At 34.9% G+C, this 22,153-nt stretch overlaps 2 protein-coding genes across 2 annotated transcripts in view; one reads left to right on the top strand and one right to left on the bottom strand.

The window, feature by feature from the left end:
* The window catches only part of LOC306851355 (EF-hand domain-containing protein D1-like), a gene marked incomplete at its 5' end in the record, with an annotated part of 9,198 nt that extends 7,005 nt beyond the window's left edge, over window positions 1–2,193 (top strand). Inside the window, one exon of the mRNA XM_079387524.1 lies at window positions 963–2,193. Within this exon, the coding sequence (XP_079243650.1) occupies window positions 963–1,097 (135 nt within the window). The 3' untranslated portion in view covers window positions 1,098–2,193. The remainder of the gene's footprint in view (window positions 1–962) is intronic.
* Window positions 2,194–22,153, bottom strand: LOC306851354 (inward rectifier potassium channel 13-like). The gene is made up of 3 exons (XM_079387523.1): window positions 21,970–22,153; window positions 12,580–13,093; window positions 2,194–5,003 (listed from the first exon to the last, which is right to left on the bottom strand). The coding sequence occupies exons 2-3, from the start codon at window positions 13,061–13,063 to the stop codon at window positions 4,405–4,407; spliced, it is 1,083 nt and encodes a 360-aa protein (XP_079243649.1). The 5' UTR covers window positions 13,064–13,093; window positions 21,970–22,153; the 3' UTR covers window positions 2,194–4,404.

Below are 22,153 nucleotides of genomic sequence, written 5' to 3'. Positions count from 1 at the left end.
TATTTACTTAAAGTACATTCTTTTATTGTTAACCTTTCAATATATTATTTATTGTATTGAATGAAGTGTCAAATACAGGTGCATCTCAAAAAATTAGAATATTGTGAAAAAGGTCTTTTTTTTTTCTTGTAACTTATTTCAAAAAGTGGAACTTTCATATATTCTAGATTCATTGCATGTAAAGTAAAACATTTCAAAAGTTTTTTTTTTTTAATTTTGATGATTAGAGCTTACAGCTCATGAAAGTCAAAAATGCAGTTTCTTTAAATGTTACAAGAAAAAATTTACTTTTTCATGATATTCAAATTTTTTGAGATGCACCTGTATTTTGTTTAAAAATTATTTTAGCTACATTTTACATTACATTTCAGTGAATCCTTTTATATTTCTTGCATGATAATGTATACGTCTTTATTTTGAATAATAATTTAAATAATTATATTGTACTATATTTTAATTAACTTTATTGATCATGGTCTCATTTAGGAAATTTAGTTATATAGTATTATAGACCCTATATGGCAAGTGTTATTTTAGTATTATTTATACACAATTATAATATTTATTGATATTTTTAATTAGTATGTATTTTCAGTTTATATTTTAATTTCAGTTTAAGTTTTAGTATTGTTGACTTTTGGTTGCAGTAATTTTAGGACCTTTAGAACGGATTTATTTGAATTAATTGCCAAGACAACAAAAGTTTTAAGGTTTTTTAGCTTTGTTTTAATCTAATATTAGATTTTTTCACCTTTATTTCTGTTAATGAAAACTACTTTTTTTTTTACTACTTCTAGTTTTGCTGTATAGTATTTAGCTTCAAGTTTAGTAAACATGCATAACAAGAAATTAATTTATAAATTGTTTTATAAGGACAACATCAATAGTAATACACTTATTTATTTATTTTTATGCTGTATGCATATGACACATGTATTGTGTATTTTGTGTGTGTTTGGTAGGTTCAGGCTCTGTCTGTGCGCAGCAAGTTTGAAGCAGAGATACGAGAAGAACAAGAAGAGAAGAAGAGGATGGAACTGGAAAGAAAACAACGGCGTGCTGCATTCAAAGAGCTGCAGTCCACATTCTGCTCCTAAAACTATAGTTCAACAGATCTACACAGTTTACTTGCACATACACGCATGCACACACTGCTTCTCGAACCTCACACCTATGTGTAATCAAAAACACAGCCGAACACTGAACAAGTAGCACTAGCGTTATTAGCTGCTTACAGCTATCCTGAAATATGCATGAGGAATTTGTTTCGCGGGTGACGGCTGTGGAGAAGACGAGATGACGCGACTGAAATTTCAGGAGACTTCTAATGTAGGACTTAAACTCTAATAGACTAGATTGTGCTTCTATTTTGATCTAAGCAACTATATATTTTTAGAAACAAAAACGTTTATTGTAAAGTTATTCAGTGTTGATCATAATTTTAAATACATGTAGTTGGTGTCTTGGACTAAATATTGATTATGACCAACTGAGAGAAAATAAACCATGGAAACAAAGGGTCAAGAAATATTTTTATAGATTTTAATCAAGCATTTTGTTCCGTTTTCTCTTTTTGTTAACTGTTTTCTACATATTTGTCAGCTAAATATTGTTGTTTAATTGTTTTTATCAGATGTTCACTGTAACTCGTGTTTATGTAAAGCCCATTAAATCACTGTATTTTTCAAAAAAATATTTTTGCATGTTTTTTTTTTTTTTAATCACTTTCAAATTACATTTGCGTGAACCTACATTATATTGCAATATATTTATGTGGGTATTATATTATAATGTAATTTTATTCATTTGTATGGCTAACCGTACTATATACTATTATAGGCCCTATAGTGTTTTTAGTGTTATTATTATATTTAAAATTGTGTATAATAATGTAGAATTTTGAATGAGCCTTTTATGTATATTTAGTTTAAGTTTTAGTGATTTTATATTAAGTTTTAGTACTGAGCCTGATAAAAATGCTAATTTTAGATGAAAATTCCAGATAGCACTTAAAATAATATATATAATTTTATGTGCAAAATGTACTGTAATAATTGTTGTATCAGTGGCATTTATTTTTTGAAGCGCCTGTAGGTGGCAGCACAGGAACTGGTCAACAAAACATGACATAAATTGTGTTTATGTAATATTTACTGCTAATAAGATATAAAATGGATTAAAAATCACAACCACAACATTTTCACAGATATTTTAATCCAGTTTTGTGTTCCACATATCAAAATAAAGACATTTCTTTTACAGATTTCACTCAGTGTAGCTTGAAAGAATTTGATTAGTGGCCTGTTTGCAGGAAACTGAATTACTACCATTCTTTTCCAGCCTTCCAGAGTTTAACAATCATGCTATACACATATAATAATAAAGTGAAAGCAGTCAGTCTTTCCTGATTGACAGTACATGTGCATAATCACCTACAGAGTAAAAATCATACAGTGTTGTGCCACCAATAAGATTGTGCTGTTTTGTTTTATTGCATAGATTGCATTGCACTGATAATATTGAGATTTTCTTTCCCCAAAATAATCTATTCATCTATATACTTTATTTACATAACTGTTAATGTTCAGTTCAATATTCGATCTCGTCATCCAAAAGTCCATTTCGTGACTTTGTTGGGAAAAATAAAAGTTTGTCAGTAGGCACTTAATAGGGGTGTTAATGCACACTTTAAAGGTATAGTTCAACCAAATACGGAAAAGGTCATTTTATTTTCATTGAGTATTGAATAATAATAAGAGTGCTGCAGGGATGATATTTTTGTAGGCCAAAACCCAGAAACAAACATTTGGTTGATTTCTGCTTTCTGAAGTTTTTTGGTTAAATGCCTTAATTTAAGTCTGTGGTTAACACAAGCTCAAGATATTTGAATCTACACCATAAAAACCCATTAGTAATACTCCTGTTTTTTTTAAATCTTTCACTTCAAAAAAGAGGTCGCTAACAAGTGTCTAAATGGGACTACAGAGGCTGATTGTGATATTAAACGTCAGATAATCAGATAATCTTATCTTCTCACTTCTAATCTGCTTTGTGTTTATAGTCACGCTATTGCAAGTTATTTTAACTCGGACCTTCAGGGAAACTGTTATAAATAAAGACTGAAAGAGTTATTGTACGCTTAATGGTGGTGACTTTAAAGTCATGTGACCATGGTGTAGTTTATTTATGGCCCATGGTTAGCTTTTTATGTGTAAGGAATTAAAAAAGTTTATTGGCCACCGACCAACAATTTATGTAATAATCCAAAAAAAACGGTGTAAAAATGCTATTGGGTTTTTGTCGAGAGAACCAGGGTGATGGGTTGGAATACAAAAATGCAACGCTCTATATGAATATATGAACATCCACTTCTGTAGAGTACATGATGACAGAGTTTTCATTTTTGGTTGAACTATTCCTAACACTCTTTCACTCACACTTTTGATAAAAAAATACTTTATGTTCAAGGATGACCCTTGTCTGTGTAGCCAGTGCTGGGTAGTGACAGATTACATGAAAATGTAATCAGATTCCAAAAAAGTACTTGTAATTAGATTACATTATATTTGAAAATTCTCATAAACAAATTACAGTTACTTTTTTATAGATTACATATTAACACAATGGAAGTATTCGAAATTTGATTTGCGCTAGTTCTTGTCTCTCTCTCTCTCTCTCTCTCTTAGATTTTAAGAAAATTCCACTGCTTTTATACACTTGGAAAGTCTTCCAGCTTTTCATCAATTCATAAGCCCCCTGTAGTTCGTTCATGAATCCCTGGCTTAATGTAATGTTTAAAACACTTCATGATGTTGGACACAAAGAATGAAATATATTTTAGGTCAAAAGTAATCTAAAAGTAATCTGAATACATTACTTGATATGTGTAATCCAACAGATTGCATTACAAACTATAATTTCCATCATGTAATTTGTATGCAGTAACAGACTACAATTTGTAGTAATCTACCCAGCACTTTAATAATTTATATTTTGAAAAAGGGCCCTTCTGACTCAGATATTGACAGGTAACGAAGGGAAAATCTCCAGGCGCCAAATAAAGAAGGGCACAAACTCAATGGTTTTATGTTGTCAGTGGATTCAGGGTGAAGATGGTCAGTTACGCTCATAAAATATCGGAGATTCTTCTTATTGCCAACAAGATCTTAAGCCGCCGTCACTCATCTGTGTTACTCTGGAAAACACAAGTGTGTCTGAAGCAATAAAAATGGGTTTGATGGGTTTCTAAAAGGACAGGGTGACATATCAGATCATAACTAACTGAGCTTGTCTTTTGGGATAAAAAAGTCATAAACTGGAGGCTGTGTTGTCAAATGAAATGCCCGTTTCATGAGCGGAGAATTCTTCTAACACCATACACCCTTGCACTAAAATAAAGCACTGCTACTCCACCCGATCACTGCCTTCTCCGTTGATCTGGACCACCACGTGCTCTTTCTCCAGTGCGTCGCCGGTGTGTGTGTTTGGGAGTGTGAGCGGACAGGGCTGCGTGTCAAAATAACGCATGCTTTCAGCTTTGCTCCGGCCTTTTCTGAGCCGAGACGTCACCTTGGTGAAGCAGCTGCCGTACTGGATCTCGTCGGGCAGGTAGGAGGTCCTCTTATGGTATCCGGAGCCTGTGCTCTCCTGAGAAGCGGTGAGGAACACCACCAGCTCGAAGTGTTTGGTGCTTGGGGTGTTGTTTAGAGGGCTGGATGGAGTTAGAGGGTGATAAAAGGTCAGAGGTGACAGGAAAAGAGGGCAAGGTCGTGACCCCAGTTTATCGATGCAGAATTCCATTGCGGTTTGGTGGAGATCATGATCGTCACACTCTTCGTAGAGAACGGCGCTCACACACACATCCACCAGGGGCCGTGGAAGCAGGTTACAGACGCGAAACATCAGGCAACGCTGACCTCTGACCTCGCACACTACGGCCTGAGGGCTGAACAGGATTCCACCGCAGCGCTTTTGAGGGCGCGAGAATTTAGCCACAAATGCACCTGAGCAGTGACAGAAAAAAACTATTTGAATAAAAAGGAACTGAAATAAAAGCAAAAAGTAAATAAATCTGCAAAATAAATGATTTAATAAGAAATTATTATTAATAATAATAGCAATACAAGAGAAGATAAATTTGTCAAGACAAACCTTGCCACAAATGTATTGAGAAGAGAAATAAAAAAAATAAAAACACTTTATAAACTGTTTAGAGACAGGGAGATTAGTTTGAAATGTCACAATTTTTTTTTTTTTTTTTTTACCTACTTTATATATACATGGGAAAGAATAGAAAACACTTAATTTCCCAAAAAACAATTATATGTTGCCTCTATCTGAATTGTGATTCAATGAATTCAACTTCCTGTTCACACTCATAATTCTTAAATTCTGAATTTTGCACAATCCTGGCCTGCATCCCAGTGTGTATACTATCCATCCTAAATTCTATGTGATATTAGTAATTTTAAATACTATTTAGGGCAGACAGGGTGAATAGCATACAGGGCTGGTCAAAACTCCTAAAGTGGCCATAGGTTTACCTGAGCAGTCAGCCCCTGCTGGTAGATTCTGTAACTACACGTTTTCTAAATTGTTTCTACAATTGACAGCCAATACAATTTTTGTAAGCTAAGGTTTCATTATACTCTATCAAATGTTTTTTGAAAAGTATATATGGATTTTTCCCTGTTTGCAGTCTTTGGTATCAAAGCACCAGATATTTGTTATAAAAGAGTGATTAGTCACATGACACCTGCAGCTCAACTGATTGGCTCACAAACCTGTGTCTGCAGAACTCAGTGATGGCAGCATTCTGACTGTGTACTTCACTCCTGGGCCACCAGTACAGAAACTGCCATCAAGATTGACAGGAATGTTCAGGGATGGCTTTCTAAGGGAATTACAGAGCCACTTGATAACATTGTCATCTTGAAAAGTTCATGTTTCTGGCTGCATTTGTAAGTTCACTCACAGTATTTGTGTTTATGGGTGGATTAATAAACTAAAATTCTGAAGTAGGATTTCAGTGTACACTGTTACATTTATATTTCTAGTTCAACAGCAGAACATCTACAAGTCCTTCTGCATTTCCTCTGAGGGTTTCAGCACCAGGATTGTCTGCTTTACAAAGCCAGAATTGTGATGCATTTACATTTGCAAACCATGAGGAGATTGCTGGGACTCTTCTGAGGACGAGAAGAGTAGCGTGGGGAGTAAAAGGGTCGGAGACTGGCCAAAAGAGTGGTGGAAAATTGCATAATCTGCAGGAAAACAAGAGCAAAAAAGTGCAAGCAGATTATGAGTGATCTTCCACCTGAAAGGATTGAACCAGCAGCACCCTTTGAGTTTGTGACAGTAGATCTGTTCGGTCCTTATGAGGTGAAAAAGAGGATACGACTGAAGGTCTGGGGGACTGTGTATTGCTGTAAGCAGTGGTTCTCAGACCTGTCCTGGAGTACCCCCGGCCCTGCACATTTTGTATGTCTCCCACATCGATCACACCTGATTCAACTCATCAGCTCATTAGTGGAGACTGCAAGACATGAAGTGGGTGTGTCAGAAATAGGGAGACATACAAAATGTCTGCTAAACAGCAAAGTCCACTAAAGGAGGTAGAGCTTTTTCACATTTGGCTCCCAAACTCTGGAATAGCCTTCCTGATAACGTTCGGGGTTCAGACACACTCTCTCTGTTTAAATCTAGATTAAAGACACATCTCTTTAGCCAAGCATTCACATAATGCATCTTATAATCTTGTACTGCAGTTATATCTGATCAAATGTACATTATTATTATTTTTTAGCTTGGGTTGAACAAATAATTTTTGCTTAGATGGAACAGCAGCTACGCTAATTATGTCTCTGTTTGTTTCTCTGTTTCTGATTAACATCCTGTGGTAACTAGGAATTACAGAAGCTTCAGTCTGAATCCAACCCTTAAATGATCTGAGATGACCGAACACCTGAGAAAAGATAATGCCAACCCCTCAGAGGACCTCAGAGGATGCCATCGCTCAGACAACATACAGAATTACCAAATTTTGCCATAAGTTAAATATATTAAGGTTCTGCAATATATAAATATATTGTGGAAACTTAATTTCCTGTGGAGCTGCTTTGCAACTATTTGTATTGTAAAAAGTGTTATACAAATAAACTTGAACTTGAACTTGAAAATGTGCAGTGTTGGGGGTACTTCATGGATAGGTTTGAGAACCACTGCTGTAAGGCTTCAAGGGCTATTCACGCAGATGCTGTGAGCGATCAATCCACTGAGGGTTTTTTGTTGTCTTACAAGAGGTTCACTGCTTTAAGGGGATAAGAAAGTGTGGTCAGATCCTGGCTCAAACTTTGTGGGAGTGAAGTCAGCACTGAAAGATCTCTGAGTTTTTGGAAAGAGTAGATAAACTAAAGCTTAAAGAGGAAGCCGTGAAACATGGAACAGAATGGTCTTGGAAGTTTCATCCAGGGAACTCACCCCATAGAAATGGGGCAGCTGAAGCTGCTGTGCGTGTTGTGAAAAGAGCTCTTCTTAACTTGGGGGGTGAAGACATCTTCACCTAGGGAGAATTCCAGACTTTTCTGTACATGGCAGCAAACTTGGCAAAGGAAAGGCCCATAGATGCACGAACCCAAAGTCGTGAATATTGCTTGGAGTACATTAAACCGAACTCTCTTTTGTTGGGAAGGGCAAGTCCAAGAGATATAAATGACTTTGATTTTGCAGGATACCCATACACAGGGCCGGCTCCAGGCATGGGCAGAGGTGGGCTAAGCCTACCCAAATGGCTGTCTTGCCCACCCAATCAGAATTAAATAAGATTGCGTTCATTTTTTATGCAGTGATTATATATAAGCATAATATCAGCGTCTAAAATGCATGTAGGCTATTAGTTCATTTGAAAGCTTACCCCTGAGCCCGGTCTCATGAAAATGCATATAAATAGTAAGCCAAATAAAAACAAAAACTTGTGGTATTGATACACAAAAATTTACTTTGGCGTGCATATAATACGCAGTTTTTGCATGCATATATGATTAAATCGTTTATGATACGAAATTTATATATATAATATAGGTTATAATATAGGTTTTTGTGTACATATAATACCCATCTACCCCACAACCATAATCCTACCCATTGCGTAGCATATACATGCCAAAATCATTTTTTGCGTATCAATACCACAAGTTTTTGTTTTTATTTGGCGTACTATTAATACGCACTCATGAGATCGGGCAATATCCAGTGATGCAAAATGTTTGACTTTTTTTTTGTCAAGTTCCGCAGTTTTGAATGGAATTTATTTATTTAGCTTGTTTATTTATTCTTTATATAAATTCCATTACCATAGTGGTTTGGTCTTTATATTTTCCTGAAAACTATTGGTCCCTCCAATGTTCTAGACGTTCTAGTTAGTTGAAAAGAATCACCAGTGTAGAAACAATGATCCAGAGAAAGAGAACAATTTACAATTCAATAAAGAAAAAAAGTTTGTCAGTGTACATATAATATAGTTAATATAGCAATATCTGTATAATATCTTCTATCTATATGATGACTTAAAATGCCCACCCAGGATATCTCCCAGCCCATCTTTCTATAGCTGTCAAGTGAAAGTGAAAAGGCCAAGTATGGTGACCCATACTCAGAATTCGTGCTCTACATTTACCCATCCAAAGTGCACACACACAGCAGTGAACACACACCCAGAGCAGTGGGCAGCCATTTATGCTGTGGCGGTTCGTTGGAGGTTCGGTGCCTTGCTCAAGGGCACCTCAGTCGTAGTATTGAAGGTGGAGAGAGTGCTGTACATTTACTCCCCCCACCTACAATCCCTGCCGGCCCAAGACTCGAACTCGCAACCTAGAGAGTCCGACTCTCTAACCCTCTCTTCCCTCTCAGGCCCGGGTCAAGAACCAGGCCTGCCCGTACAAGACATTGAGGGTTATCCAAGGAGAAATTAACAAATTCTGGGGGAAGTGGAGCCAGCTAGCAGTGCCAAACTTGTTCATACAGAATAAGTGGCACACAAAAGAAAGGAATGTTGCTGTGGGAGATATTGTCTGGGTTGCAGATCAAAATGCCTTGAGGAGTCAATACAAATTGGGAAAAGTCATCAAAGCAAATGCTTCTTCTAAAGGTATTGTATGAGATGTTGACGTCAGAGTTTTTTTAAGTCATGCAGTCGTTTGCTCTGGTCCCAAGAAGGTAAATACAAAGACTATTAAAAATGAAAGTACAAAAATTCCATCAGCTGTTCTTCACAGAGATGTCCACCAGTTAGTTGTGTTGATCCCAGTGGAGGCACAGTCCTATCAGAAAGTGTGACATCTTGGATTTAAGAACCAAGGAGGTCAAGTGGAGTTAGAAACATAATTTAAGTTAATTTCAAAAGTAATTTAATCTGTCTGGAAAAGAAAACAGAAATTCTGAGCGCCGAACCGATTACGTCAGAAGAAACAGTTTACGGAAAGTTACGAAGAGCATCGGAAACAGCCGAAGTAGGCGAAAGAATGGTTAACTTGTGATTAGCGCGCGCTGAAAGGGAGCAAGTGCGGAGAGCGATAAAAAGCACTCGTCTTGATAGATTAACAGCGCGTGAGCGTCCACTTACATGATGTGTGTTTTCAGAGAGGATTATCGGAACTAAAGTGTTATGAGAGAACGAGGACATGAATCGGAAAGCATATCAATGAGTAGTCAACTAATGGTAGGATGAAAGTGCTTTTAAACAAGTTTTAATGCCATTTTTTGTGTTAATGAGATTATTTGAACTAAAATACGCTTGCTAATTTTGCTAAAGATGTGTTTGCTAACGCTATTAATTGTATTTACAATGAAATGTGCATATTGTGTATTTTTGTTAACTCATAAAATGTGAATAATTTGATTGTAATGAGGTATTTCATTCTGTTTTTAATTTAACTCAACTGATTTTAAACTGAATTTTGCTGCTAAATGACTGATTGAAAATTTGTTGAACCACTTATTAAACCATTGACTTTGGTCCATCATCTAACTTTATTCAAACTAACTGAAGTTCATCTATTGGACACCTGTTCTGTGCATGGACTTAAAATCAACACGGTACAAGTCAGTCAAGACTGTAACAAGTTTATTGAAGAAAGTAAAGCCATCTTGAGTTGATCCCTGTGTCTGTGATTCACTGAGCTCTTTTTCGAGTTAGAGACTGAATTTCTGTGTGGAATCCAAGTTAACTCCACGAGTTCAGAGGCAAAGTATACTCGTGATGAGTTTTATTTAAAATATAGTCATCAAAGACTGGTGCTTTGCTTAAAGCATGTGAACTCCGTCCCATGACTGACTCTGTATCTCTGAAGTCTTTATCTATAGGCCATTGTGAGAGGTAACTAATTGGAAAAAAAATCTTTCATAAAATGTTGACATTGTTACAGTTTGGCTTACCGATAAAAAGGGCAACGTGCTGAAAAAGTCAACAGATATACAGTATATCTGGTTTAAGCATTAATGGAAATGCGTTTAATGTAAAACCAATACACAAACATTGGTTGGTAAACATGGTACATAGTGTATATATGATACATACTGTTTGTGTATATAAATAAACATGTCAACAAATTTTAGTGGGATTTTTTTTCACCAGCCTTTCTGTACATTACACCAAAAAGTCTTAAAATTATGATCTAAACATTAAAAATTCAAATAATACGTTTTAATAGAGGAGGTAGGTTTTTTTTTTCTTTTTTGAGGTAGTATTAATTTTAATAAAGGATTTGCTAGAATGAACATAATGAAAATTAGAATTTTCTATTGAAAAAAAAATAGAATAAAAATGAACAAACTACAAACGTATGGAGGGCCAAATTACTCAAAATTAAATGTTGAAATAAATCGTTAAATACATAATTAAATAATAAGTATTAAACAAAATTACTAAAACTTTTTAAAATCAAACTAAAAATACAAAAATGACTAATATGAATCTAAAATATATGAAATGGAATGTAAATAGAAAATTTGAATTTTAGAAAATAGAGTAAAAAGGAACTAAATAATGCAAATAGAATAATTCAGTAAAATGTATCATAAATTTGTTATTGTGTGTTTTTATATATATATATATATATATATTACAGTGCCCTCCGAAAGTATTGGAACAGTAAAGACAAAATTGCTCTGTTGGCTGTGGAGTCAAGACATTTACAAATATGATTAAAAGATGAATATGAGACAAAACTACAGAATGTCAGATTTTATTATTGGGTGATTCAACACACAGATGTTTTACCAGCTAAGAAGTTCAGCACTTTTAGAGTTTCATCCCTCTATCTGATGTGAGCATAAGTATTGTAACAGTTGCCTCTCAGGTCTTTCTAAGTGATCAGCTGTGTCCTGTTGCATTAATTCTTCAGATATTAAAAGCAGGGAATGTGTCGTATCAATTATATCCATTACTTCTGCATTCTGAATCTTGCATTCGATGATGACACACACAAACCAGGATGAAGATGAGGGAGCTGACTTTGAGAGAAAAGCAAGCAATTTAGATGCTAAAAGAAAAGAGGAAGTCAGTTAGAGCTATAGCAAAAACAAAGGGCATGGAGAAATCAAGAGTTTGGAAACCACCAGCAACACCAGTAACCAACAACTACCTGATCGGCTGAGAAAACAACAGTAGTTGATGACAGACAAATCATAAAAGCTGTGAAAATGAACCCTAAAAGACGTGTCTGTGAAATCACCTACAACTTCCAGAAAGCTGGGGTGATGCTCTGACAATCTACTGTCCTCAGGAGACTTTGACACAGAATTACAGATGCTACACAGCAAGATGCAAACCTCTGACCAGCACCAAAAATAGAAAGGCCAGATTAGAGTTTGCAAAAAAGCACAAAGGTGAGCCAGAAGAGTTTTGGAACTGTGTTTATGGACCGATGAGACAAAGATGAACCTTTATCTAAGTGATGGGAAAGCAAAAATGTGGAGAAAAAAAGGGAACTGCAAATGATCCCAAACATACAGCTTCATCTGTAAAGCATGGTGGAGGTGGTGTCATGGCATGGGCATGCATGGCTGTCTCTGGAACAGGCCCTCTCAACTGCTCACATCAATGAGTGGGATGAACTCTAAAAGTGCTGTTCTTTTTATTTGGTAAAACATGTATGTGTTGAAACGGCTAATAATAAAATGTGACATTCTATAGTTTTGTCTCATATTCATCTTTTAATCATATTTGCAAATGTCTTGACTCCACAGCCAACAGAGCAATTTTGTCTTTACTGATCCAATACTATATATATATATATATACTTTAAAAAGGTAGCTTCGTCAAGACAAATAATAAACAAACTGTTGAGTTATTGTTAATGCTCTTGTAAAATTATTAGCTAACATTGTGCAAATTATTATTATTTTTTTTCTTTTTTAATGCCAGGTGCTTGTTGATTAAGTCTTACTTGTTTTGAATCTGGAATATTCTTGTAAATTCTAAATTCTCTTCTAAACTAATTTAAAATCTATATTTCCAAGGAAAGTTATATCTCTTATATAGACTTCATGCTGTGAAGTAGAAGACTGGAGTGTGGTGTGTACCAGTGATGAAGGCCTCCAGCATGAGTCCCAGCAGCATCTGCAGGGCGAGCAGAGCTATGGCGGTCGGACAGTCAGCGTTGGGGTACATGGTGCCGTATCCAATGGTCAGCTGCGTCTCGAGGGCGAAAGAGAAGGCGGCGGTGAAGCCTGTCACGTGTTTGACACACAGCACATGCCCGGGTGGTGGAGAGTCGTGATCAGGCACCTCCAGGTCTCCGTTGACTCGGGCGAGCAGGTACCACAACACCGCAAACAGCAGCCAGTGAAGCAGGAATGAGCCGCAGAACGCCAGCACCACCCAACGCCACCGCAGCGCCAGCCACGTCCCCCACATGTCCCGCAGGGCCCCGAACCACGTCTCTCTGGAGCCCGGGGCACTACCTCGCATCAGGCTCCGGCCGTCCTTGCTGACCAGCCGCTGACGGGGAGATTTGGCCATCAGGGGGCAGGAGACGGCCTTTTGGTCACTGGTGGTGCTTGTCATGGTGATGGAAAGATGGCAAGGGGCTTGCACCTGGAAAGGTGAGCAAAGAGCACCTCATATCAGCTACACATGCTGCATTTCTAAACTTTTGCATATGAAAATCTGATGTTCGTAAAGGGAAGTTCACCTCAAAAAACAAAAATGAAATTTCAAATACATGTCAATCAAAATCTGTATGTTTACCTGCTATTGAGTTCTGTGAAACACAAAAGGAGACATCTAGAAGAATTTGTATGAGGTGTCTTATGCTCCAAACTTTTATTTGTGAGGAAACAGGCCATAATTTTGATTATTACTGTAAATTAGTGTAAAATATTAGATTATTAGTAATTAGTGTAAATATTTGACCCAGAAATAGGGATGGACGTTTTCACAGGGGAAATAAGTAAATAATAAGTAGTAAGTAAATAAATAAATATTAAGGATAGAGGACTTGTATTTTAGCAAAAACAAATCTTTAAAAATCTATTTTGGTAATTGAAATAAAATCAAATGTTAGTAATAGATGAAAAACTTAAACCTAAAAAAAATAAATAAATAGAACTGCATTGGTAACTAACTGAAACTTATTTTTTTTAAATGAAGTTTTAGTACCTAAAATTACTGAAACTGAAAATAACACTGAAAAAAGTAATACAAATTTTGTTTAAGGTAGCTACATTTAAATAAATTTAGTTGACTAACTTTCAGCAAAATTTGTTTACTTAAATGTAGCTTAAATAAGTTGATTGAAACCACTTACCTTAAAACAATTTAGTAAATTCAATTAACCATTTTTTTTTTGTGAAAAAAAAAAAAAAAAAAAAAAAAAAAAAAATATATATATATATATATATATATATATATATATATATATATATATATATATATATATATATATATATATAAAAGCACATAAAAAAATACTTAAACTTTTAATGGATTAGTTCACTTTCAAATAAAAATGTCCTTATAGTTTACTCACCCCTATGTCATCCAAGATGTTTATGTATTTCTTTCTTCAGTCGAAAAGAAATTAAGGTTTTTGATGAAAACATTCCAGGAACTCAATCAATCAAACTTTATTTATAAAGCACTTTAAAAACACCTAAGTGGACCAAAGTGCTGAACAGTGCTGAAAATAAAACTCAAACAAACATAAAATACAATTAAAACAACATTAAGAGGCAACATTTAAAACAAATAAAAATAAAATGAATGATGCGACGGGCGAACAGCAGCGCAAGGTTCAACTAAATTACAGGCCAGAGCAATATCAAACAATACAGGCATATGGTCAGAAAATACTGCGTCACAGATCTCAAGGTTATGAACAGGCAAACCAAAGGATAAAACAAGATCAAGTGTATGTCCGCGTTCCTGTGTGGGGCCAGACACAGACTGCACCAGATTAAAAGAGTCAATAAAAAGTCCTTTGCCATTACATTTTCTGGACAACACACATGGACATTAAAATCCCCAACAATAAGGACATGACTGTCTCCATATCCTTAGTTTCAATGGACTCCAAATGGCCGAAGGTCAAAATTACAGTTTCAGTGCAGCTGTGAAGGGCTATAAATGATACCAGATGATGAATAAGGGTCTTATATTGCGATAAAAGATCGGTCATTTAAAAAAAAAAATACATAAAAATGTACATGCTTTATAAACACAAATGCTTGGCTGTTCTGCGATGCGCGTTCGTGACGTCACATACGTTGAAAACTTCACGCTTATTATTAAGGTTTCGCTATATAAGACCCTTATTCATTATATGGTATCGTTTATAGCCCTTTGAAGCTGCACTGAAACTGTAATTTTGACCTTTGACCGTTTGGAGTCCATTGGAACTAAGGATATGGAGACAGTTCCTAGAATGTTTTCATCAAAAACCTTAATTTCTTTTCGACTGAAGAAAGAAATACATAAACATCTTGGATGACATGGGGGTGAGTAAACTATCAGAAAATTTAAATTTGAAAGTGAACTAATCCTTTAAAATCAAACTGAAAATATAAAAAAGCTCATTTAAAATATGATTAAATATAGTATATAAATAATAGTAAAATCACTAAAATCTATCGTATTGCTTTCAGGAGATTTGAAATGTGATGTATAAGCTGTTTAAAAAAAGCACAAACACCTTAAAAGTAGTTATGGTGTTTGTCCTTTTTTTGGCACTTGGCAGCTGTCGTATTGTCAATAGGTTTCTCCTTTTTGGTTTGCAACTACATTAAGGATGACAACAACAGATTTTCAGGTGAACTATTCCTTTGACATTTTAACCAGCAGTATGAACATTAGTCACCTGTGTTATTATTGAGGAAGGGAAGGCAGAGATGTTGTGTGGTGTGTGTACTTCTGCACTGATGTGATTTAATTGGTGATGTTTCTCAGTGGGGTGTGTGTGTTGAAAGGACAGCAGGAATGTGTGTTTAATCCGCTCTTTTTTTTGTGTGCTGTCTCTCTCTCTACCAGACGACTGCGAGTAATTAGTCTGACACTAAAAAGCAAAGCACTGAATTAATAATAAAAAGAAAAAAGAACTCCAGTAGCACAAAGTTTTTTCAGCGTGTCAGTCTGTTTAATGATATTAGATTGTGTGCTAGAGAACCTGGCAAAGAGTGTACCAGTCACTTGTATAACAAGTTAAATGTGTCTGTAAATATTATGCAGGCGCACTAAATGAAAGTGCCTGAGTGTGAGGCTGTTTGCATGCCAGCGCTTCAGGTTAAACTGTAAATAAGAGGAGAGTGTCACATTTTTATTTAACAAATGTTAACTTGCCCTCCGGCTTCTCTCCCGGTGAGGAGAGGGAATGTTCCACTTCTGGATGTTTTCCTAATGGGGGAAAATTGCTGGATGAAGATGAGTGAGGTTTACTTTAAATCTTCAAATTCTAGCATATTGTGACCCAACCTTGATCCCTGCCAGGGGTTAAAATGGGATTTCGGGGATAAAAAAATCCCTGTGGTGGTGTTTCTGGTGAACCTAAGATATGACATGACAGTTTCAATGTAGAATGTTGCAATATTAATATATTTACTGGAAATAAAAAATAATAGCTTGGGAAAAGAATAAAGATAAAAATAAATTATTAAATATAGTTATACTTACCAAGGCTACGTAGATTTGATCGAAATACAGTAAAAATAGTAATATTGTGACATTATATAGAAAAAAATATTTTCTGTTTTAATGTATTTTAAAAAGTAATTTATTCCTGTGATGGCAAATTTACATTTTTCTAATTTAAAGACTTCAGCGTCACATGGTCCTTCAAAAAACATTCTAATATGCTGATTTGGTGCTCAAGAAACATTTCTTGTGATTATCAATGTTGAAAACAGTTCATATTTTTGTAGAAACCGTGAGACATTTTTTTCTAATTTAATTGATGCAAAGTTCAAAAGAACAGTATTTATTATAAATAAAAGTCTTTTGCAATATTAATTTAATGCATCCTTGCTGAATAAAAGTATTATATATTAGTTTATATATAGTATAGCGCATATACAGTAATTTTAATACTTTAAATATTTCAATTTTTTATAAGAACCCACGGTAACGCGGGTGTCACAAACACTGGTGATTATCTGGAAAGGTCTTTTTAAAGCATTATCCCTCACTTTCAACTCAGGAAGTCCCTAAGTGACATATATTGAACACCCAGGTTCAGTCATTTGACAATGTGTGCATTTTTGTTGCCATAGCAACATTTGTCCTGTCTGGTTAGCACATGTTGCAGTGTCAGCAATTTTTAAAACACTTGTTTTGGTTACTAAAGGTATGTTTCAACCCATGCAACAATTCTAATATTTTAATAACATATCCTAGATTACTGATTTTAATACATTTCTTGAACAAACTGATATAAAACAAGTTATATGACATATATGTCACATTGGGCTATTAACCTTATAAAAGTAGGTGGAATTTTGATGTGACGTATTTGTCATTAAAGGGATAGTTCACCCAAAAATGAAAATTTTATGTTTATCTGTTTACCCCAAGGGCATCCAAGATGTAGGTGACTTTGTTTGTAGAACACAAACAAAGATTTTTAACTCAAACCATTGCAGTCTGTATATAATTGCAGTCAATGGGTCTCACGGCTTTGAGAGAAAAAAAAAAACATACATAGACAAAACCAAATTAAACCCTGCGGCTCGTGACGATACATTGAGGTCTAAAGACACGAAAGGATCGGTCTGTGCAAGAAACTGAACAGTATTTATATCTTTTTTTTACCTCTGATCCGCCACACGGATATCGTCAGGAGCCACAGGGTTTAATTTGGTTTTGTCTGTGTATGATTTTTTTTTTCTCTCTCAAAGCCGTGAGTCCCGTTGACTGCAATTATATGACAGACAGACCGCAACGGTTTAAAGTCTGTGTAAAGTGATTTTAAAATATGTGTTCTGAGTTTATCACACAACAGAAAAATGTGTTATTAACCACACAGCCAAATCTGAATGATTAAAAAAAAACGCCAAGTAACTAAAATAAGTTATCAAAATCTTTGAAAAATAAGAACTCTCTGCTCTTAAACGCTGGGGGCGTGTCAGCGCTGAAACCACGCCCACTCGCGGGAAAGCAGCCATCTCTCTGAACTGTCAAATACCGCTACAACCAGAATGGATGCTACTGATACTACCTCTAGTAGCTCAATTGGATTTATACAGACATATATGTTTGAGCGTGCAAGTTCGTTATTTAATTGTAAACGTGCACAAGCTAACAGTCTATGGTTGAAACCTTCTCGTCTTCGAGGCGAGCGTGGCTCATGGTTGCTTAGCAACGGCAACACCACAAGAGCGCAAGCTCCGGTGCGCTTTGAAAGAAGAGAAAGCGGTATAGCTCGCATTTCTAGATGCGACTTGTGAACGCTCCATATTTTTAAATTGTATGTATTCTGCCACATATGGATGTCTCTGGGCTAAGACCCAGGTATCCATTCACGCTAGAACCGTCCCTGCCTAGAATCTGTAGGCTATATCTAACATTCAAAAAGACAAAACTAAGAACTTGACCTCTCAACATAGTGTTAGGGGCGGGGCCATGCTCGGTGGCTCCATTGCGTCATCGAGCCACCGTTTTAGCCCCGCCCAAAAACGCCTGAACACAGAATTGGTGAAAAACTGTTTAACGGTTTAACTCCACAATTCAGTATTACATAGTTCAAAGTCTTTGTAATGTGTTTCACCAATACATTTCTACATTTGTTTATAAACAACTCTCAGAATTCTCTTTACACGGACTTTAAGTTAAAAATCTTCATTTGTGTTCTACTGGAGAAACAAAGTCACCTACATCTTGGATGCCCTTGGGGTAAGCAGATAAATATCAAATTTTCATTTTTGGGTGAACTATCCCTTTAAGAAAAATGGTAATGAGCTGCTCAATTAATTGAGCTGATTCAGTTATTTTAATGTTATATATTTTCTGCTGCTCATTTCAAAGCAAATCTACATGCACGTTTAACATGTTAACCTCCAGTGTGAGGTAGTTATTTATTTTTATTCAGTTCACACATTTTTGAGTTGTGAAAAAATAAATAAAAATTCTGGTTAAACCATATACCTGAAAAGGTAGAATTTTGATATGTTACAAAAGAGTTACATAAAACTTAATGGTCTCAGTTATGTTGTTTTGAAATATGTTGTGGCAAAGAAAATAAAATCCAAAAACTGTATTACTTCTGAAAAAGGTTTTTGTTTTATCTTCCAAGAAATCATTTTAATATATGTTAATATATTTAATATAATATACATTTTATCATTTTAATATATGTTGTGGACAAGCAAATAAACAGAAAAAACAACAACTGTTATTTAGCAAAAAAATAAAAATTAAATTTCTTTTTTTCAATTGAGAAATAAACACCCAATGTGTCATATATGTAACATGAAAGATTTATCATAAACGCCTAATGTGTCATATATGTAACATGAAAGATCTTTCACAAGGAGGGGTTGTATTTCAAAAACAGAACTGCAGAAACATATTATAAGTGGTCTATTTGGTTTGTTTTATGTGCCCCATAATTGTCCTATAAGGAGAAATTGGTCCAGGTTCTTATGGGTTAATAATAATTTTTTTTACGTTTTTAAGATTTCAAGTTTTTCATCAAATAATTATGTTTTAGCTTAATTGAAATTACAAAAAAAAATTCTAACAGTTTTAATTTTGATTGACAATAACAACAATGGAACAGACAGAAATTTAGGATAATATCATGATAGATTTTACTTAAAGTTTCATTCTGTACAGTCCATAATTACACCATTCTGACACAATTTCTATTCTATTTTTATTATTATTTTATTTATGGTTTTAAGGTTTTATTAAAAACCAAGAAAAAGAAAAACAATCAGCATTAAAAAAAAAAATCCATTAAATTACTGAACTGCCTCAGTAATGTATACAGAGTGGAGCCGTTTTTATTCTAATATAAATATATATATATATATATAAAATATGACATTTAGTTGATGTCAGTCAGAAATGAGGTCACACTGATCAAATATTATAAATGATTTTTTTCACTCTTCAGTCAGAGCTACCAGAACACCATTCCGGATCTTTGGCCCAGTATAACCCTGCTTCCTGTCCATGAAGTATACTTTCAATTAGACAAGTCCATGAAGATTTACTGTATATCTTAACCTAAACTTCACGAGGGACTTCATCACATGATAAATCACAGTAGTAGCCGAGTGCATGTTTGTGGCGCATGTTATTCGTGTGATCAGATCTGCTCACAGGGCAATAAAAACACATCTCTCTTTATGTGTCCTGTTCCGCTGATAATGTCAGCTCTACTTCTGGTGTACCACAGTCTGTGGACGTCTGATGCTACACTATGGCTCCTCATGTATGAATGTCATTCATTTACACAGATCCTTTGCAGACAGAGTCATTGCCACATAACCATATTGTTGCTTGTCTTCATACGAGATTTCATTAACTTATGAATGATAGGCTTTCAGTTGACGGCGTGACGCTGGTTATATTCACAAATGGAACTTAATTCGTATCAAAAGATGCTTTTAAACGCATACTTTTTTCTTTTATTTACTGCAAGAAAAATTTATTGTTTTTTAGTAAAGATATTTAAACATTCTTAAATCAAGACATATTTACTTGGGAAGCAAAACGATATATTATAAGGAGTCTTGCAAAATGTGTCAAAATTAAGTGAGTTTAAAACAATGAAATATATATTTATATAGAAAAATAAACGTAATCCAAAGGGATAAAGATTATTTTTACTAGCAGATATTTTATTTCTTGTTTTAAGCCTAAATTTTCTTAATTTTGACACATTTTTCAGACTTTTCTTAAATCATTTTGCTTCTCAAGTAAGTGATTTTTGAATATTCAGATATTTGTACTGGAAAACAAGACAAAAATACTGAATAAGAAATGGATTTTTTGCACTACACCTAATCGAATTAAATATTTAGACATATTTTAGATGATACCATGTGATTTTATACAGAATCGTGTTACATATTATAGGAAACAAGGCTTTACACACATTCACATTACGTCGTGGTCAAAACATTTCTGTTTGCTGTAATGTCTAGCTTAAATTTTTACAAATTGCTTGAAAATGTGATTTTTAAAAACTAAAGGATGTAGTTTGAGTTAAATCTAGCCAAGATTTGATAACATCATTTTCTTTGCATTTCAGGATTTGTTTTACTAGCAGTTCTTTATTTTCTTTGATTTCTTTTTCCCCTTTCATCAGTCATATCTTTGATTGACATCTTGCAATTATTAAGCTACCTCAATGACACATGAGAAACAATAGCAAAACAATGAGTAGCTGATTCCTGGATGTAAGATTAACCTGGACCTTTGTGTGTGTGTGTGAGAGAGAGAGAGAATTTGAGATGGTGCTGTCAGTTACTGTATCTGAACTTTAGCACATGTCGTGCATGGTTTACTTGTGTGAACTTCAAGCTGAATTAGAATGGAAAAAATGTGTCTTGTTTCAGTGACTTTAGTTACGAGTTTAACCAGAGATTTGGTCTGATTAAAACTGAGTGACTCTCCACTGCACACAGTTCAATGTGTCAGAGTGCAAATGAGTCTGGTGTGCTCATGGGTAAATGATTATTTCAAGTGTGTGTGTGTGTGTGTGTGTGTGTGATGAGAGTCAAGAAAGAGGGAGAAGAGAATAGAGGGAGATACAGATGTTTGAAAGACAGTTACTCTCAAATATACCTTGGAAATACAAATAAAATATATATTTTAAGTGTCCTTGCCACATTTTTGTGAAAAAGGGTCTGCATCTGCTCCAAAACGACTGTAAAATTACTATAAAAGTAGTCAACACTACTCATACACTATAGTCATATGATAGCTGTAGCAAAACCTAAAAGTTTTGTATTTATTTATTTATTGGCTAAAGAGCAATGATGCTTGGTGCCAAATGACATCAGTGCCAGTGTTTTCGTTGTCCATTTCATAGCTTTGGCAGATGGGAAGACCTAAATTTCAGTCTTTATTAAGAGTCATATGGACTCATTTTTTGGTGCATCTTTTGGGTCTTGACAGACCCGTGTTTTTTTTTTTTTTTTTAAATCACCTTTTGTATTCTATTGAAGAAGAAAAGTCATATTGGAATGGCATTAAGGTTAATAAATTATGACAATTTTTCTTTTGTTTGAACTTTTCCTTTAAGAGAAAAAAGTAGATGTTAGTAAAATGCATCCTTTATGATGATTCACAAACACAAACACTGCCCTGTGAAGATCCACATGCTGATTTGTTTTCAATAGCGAGTTTGTCTGCTGAGACATTAGTCATGGTCACCCAAGGAACAATATCTTCTATTTCTCCCTTCCAGGTTTAAATCTTATCTAATAATTTCTCAAACAGAGTATAAAACTCACACACACAGTTTTACTCACCAAATTTCTCTCTTTGGGGTTTATTAGGGATTCCTCAGTGTTTTTCGACAAAGCGTGAAACCTTCAAGCGGGATCTAGAACGTGAGGAACCGTAGATCCTCAGCCAGAGTGTAAAACCAATCCAGATCCTTCTGTAGGAGACACCAGAAGAGTAAAGCGCACTGATGAACTCCAACAAACACAC

This window comes from Barbus barbus, assembly GCF_936440315.1.
Source record: "Barbus barbus genome assembly, chromosome: 31".
Taxonomy (NCBI): Eukaryota; Metazoa; Chordata; class Actinopteri; order Cypriniformes; family Cyprinidae; genus Barbus; species Barbus barbus.
This window is presented reverse-complemented; position numbering and strand designations above follow the sequence as displayed.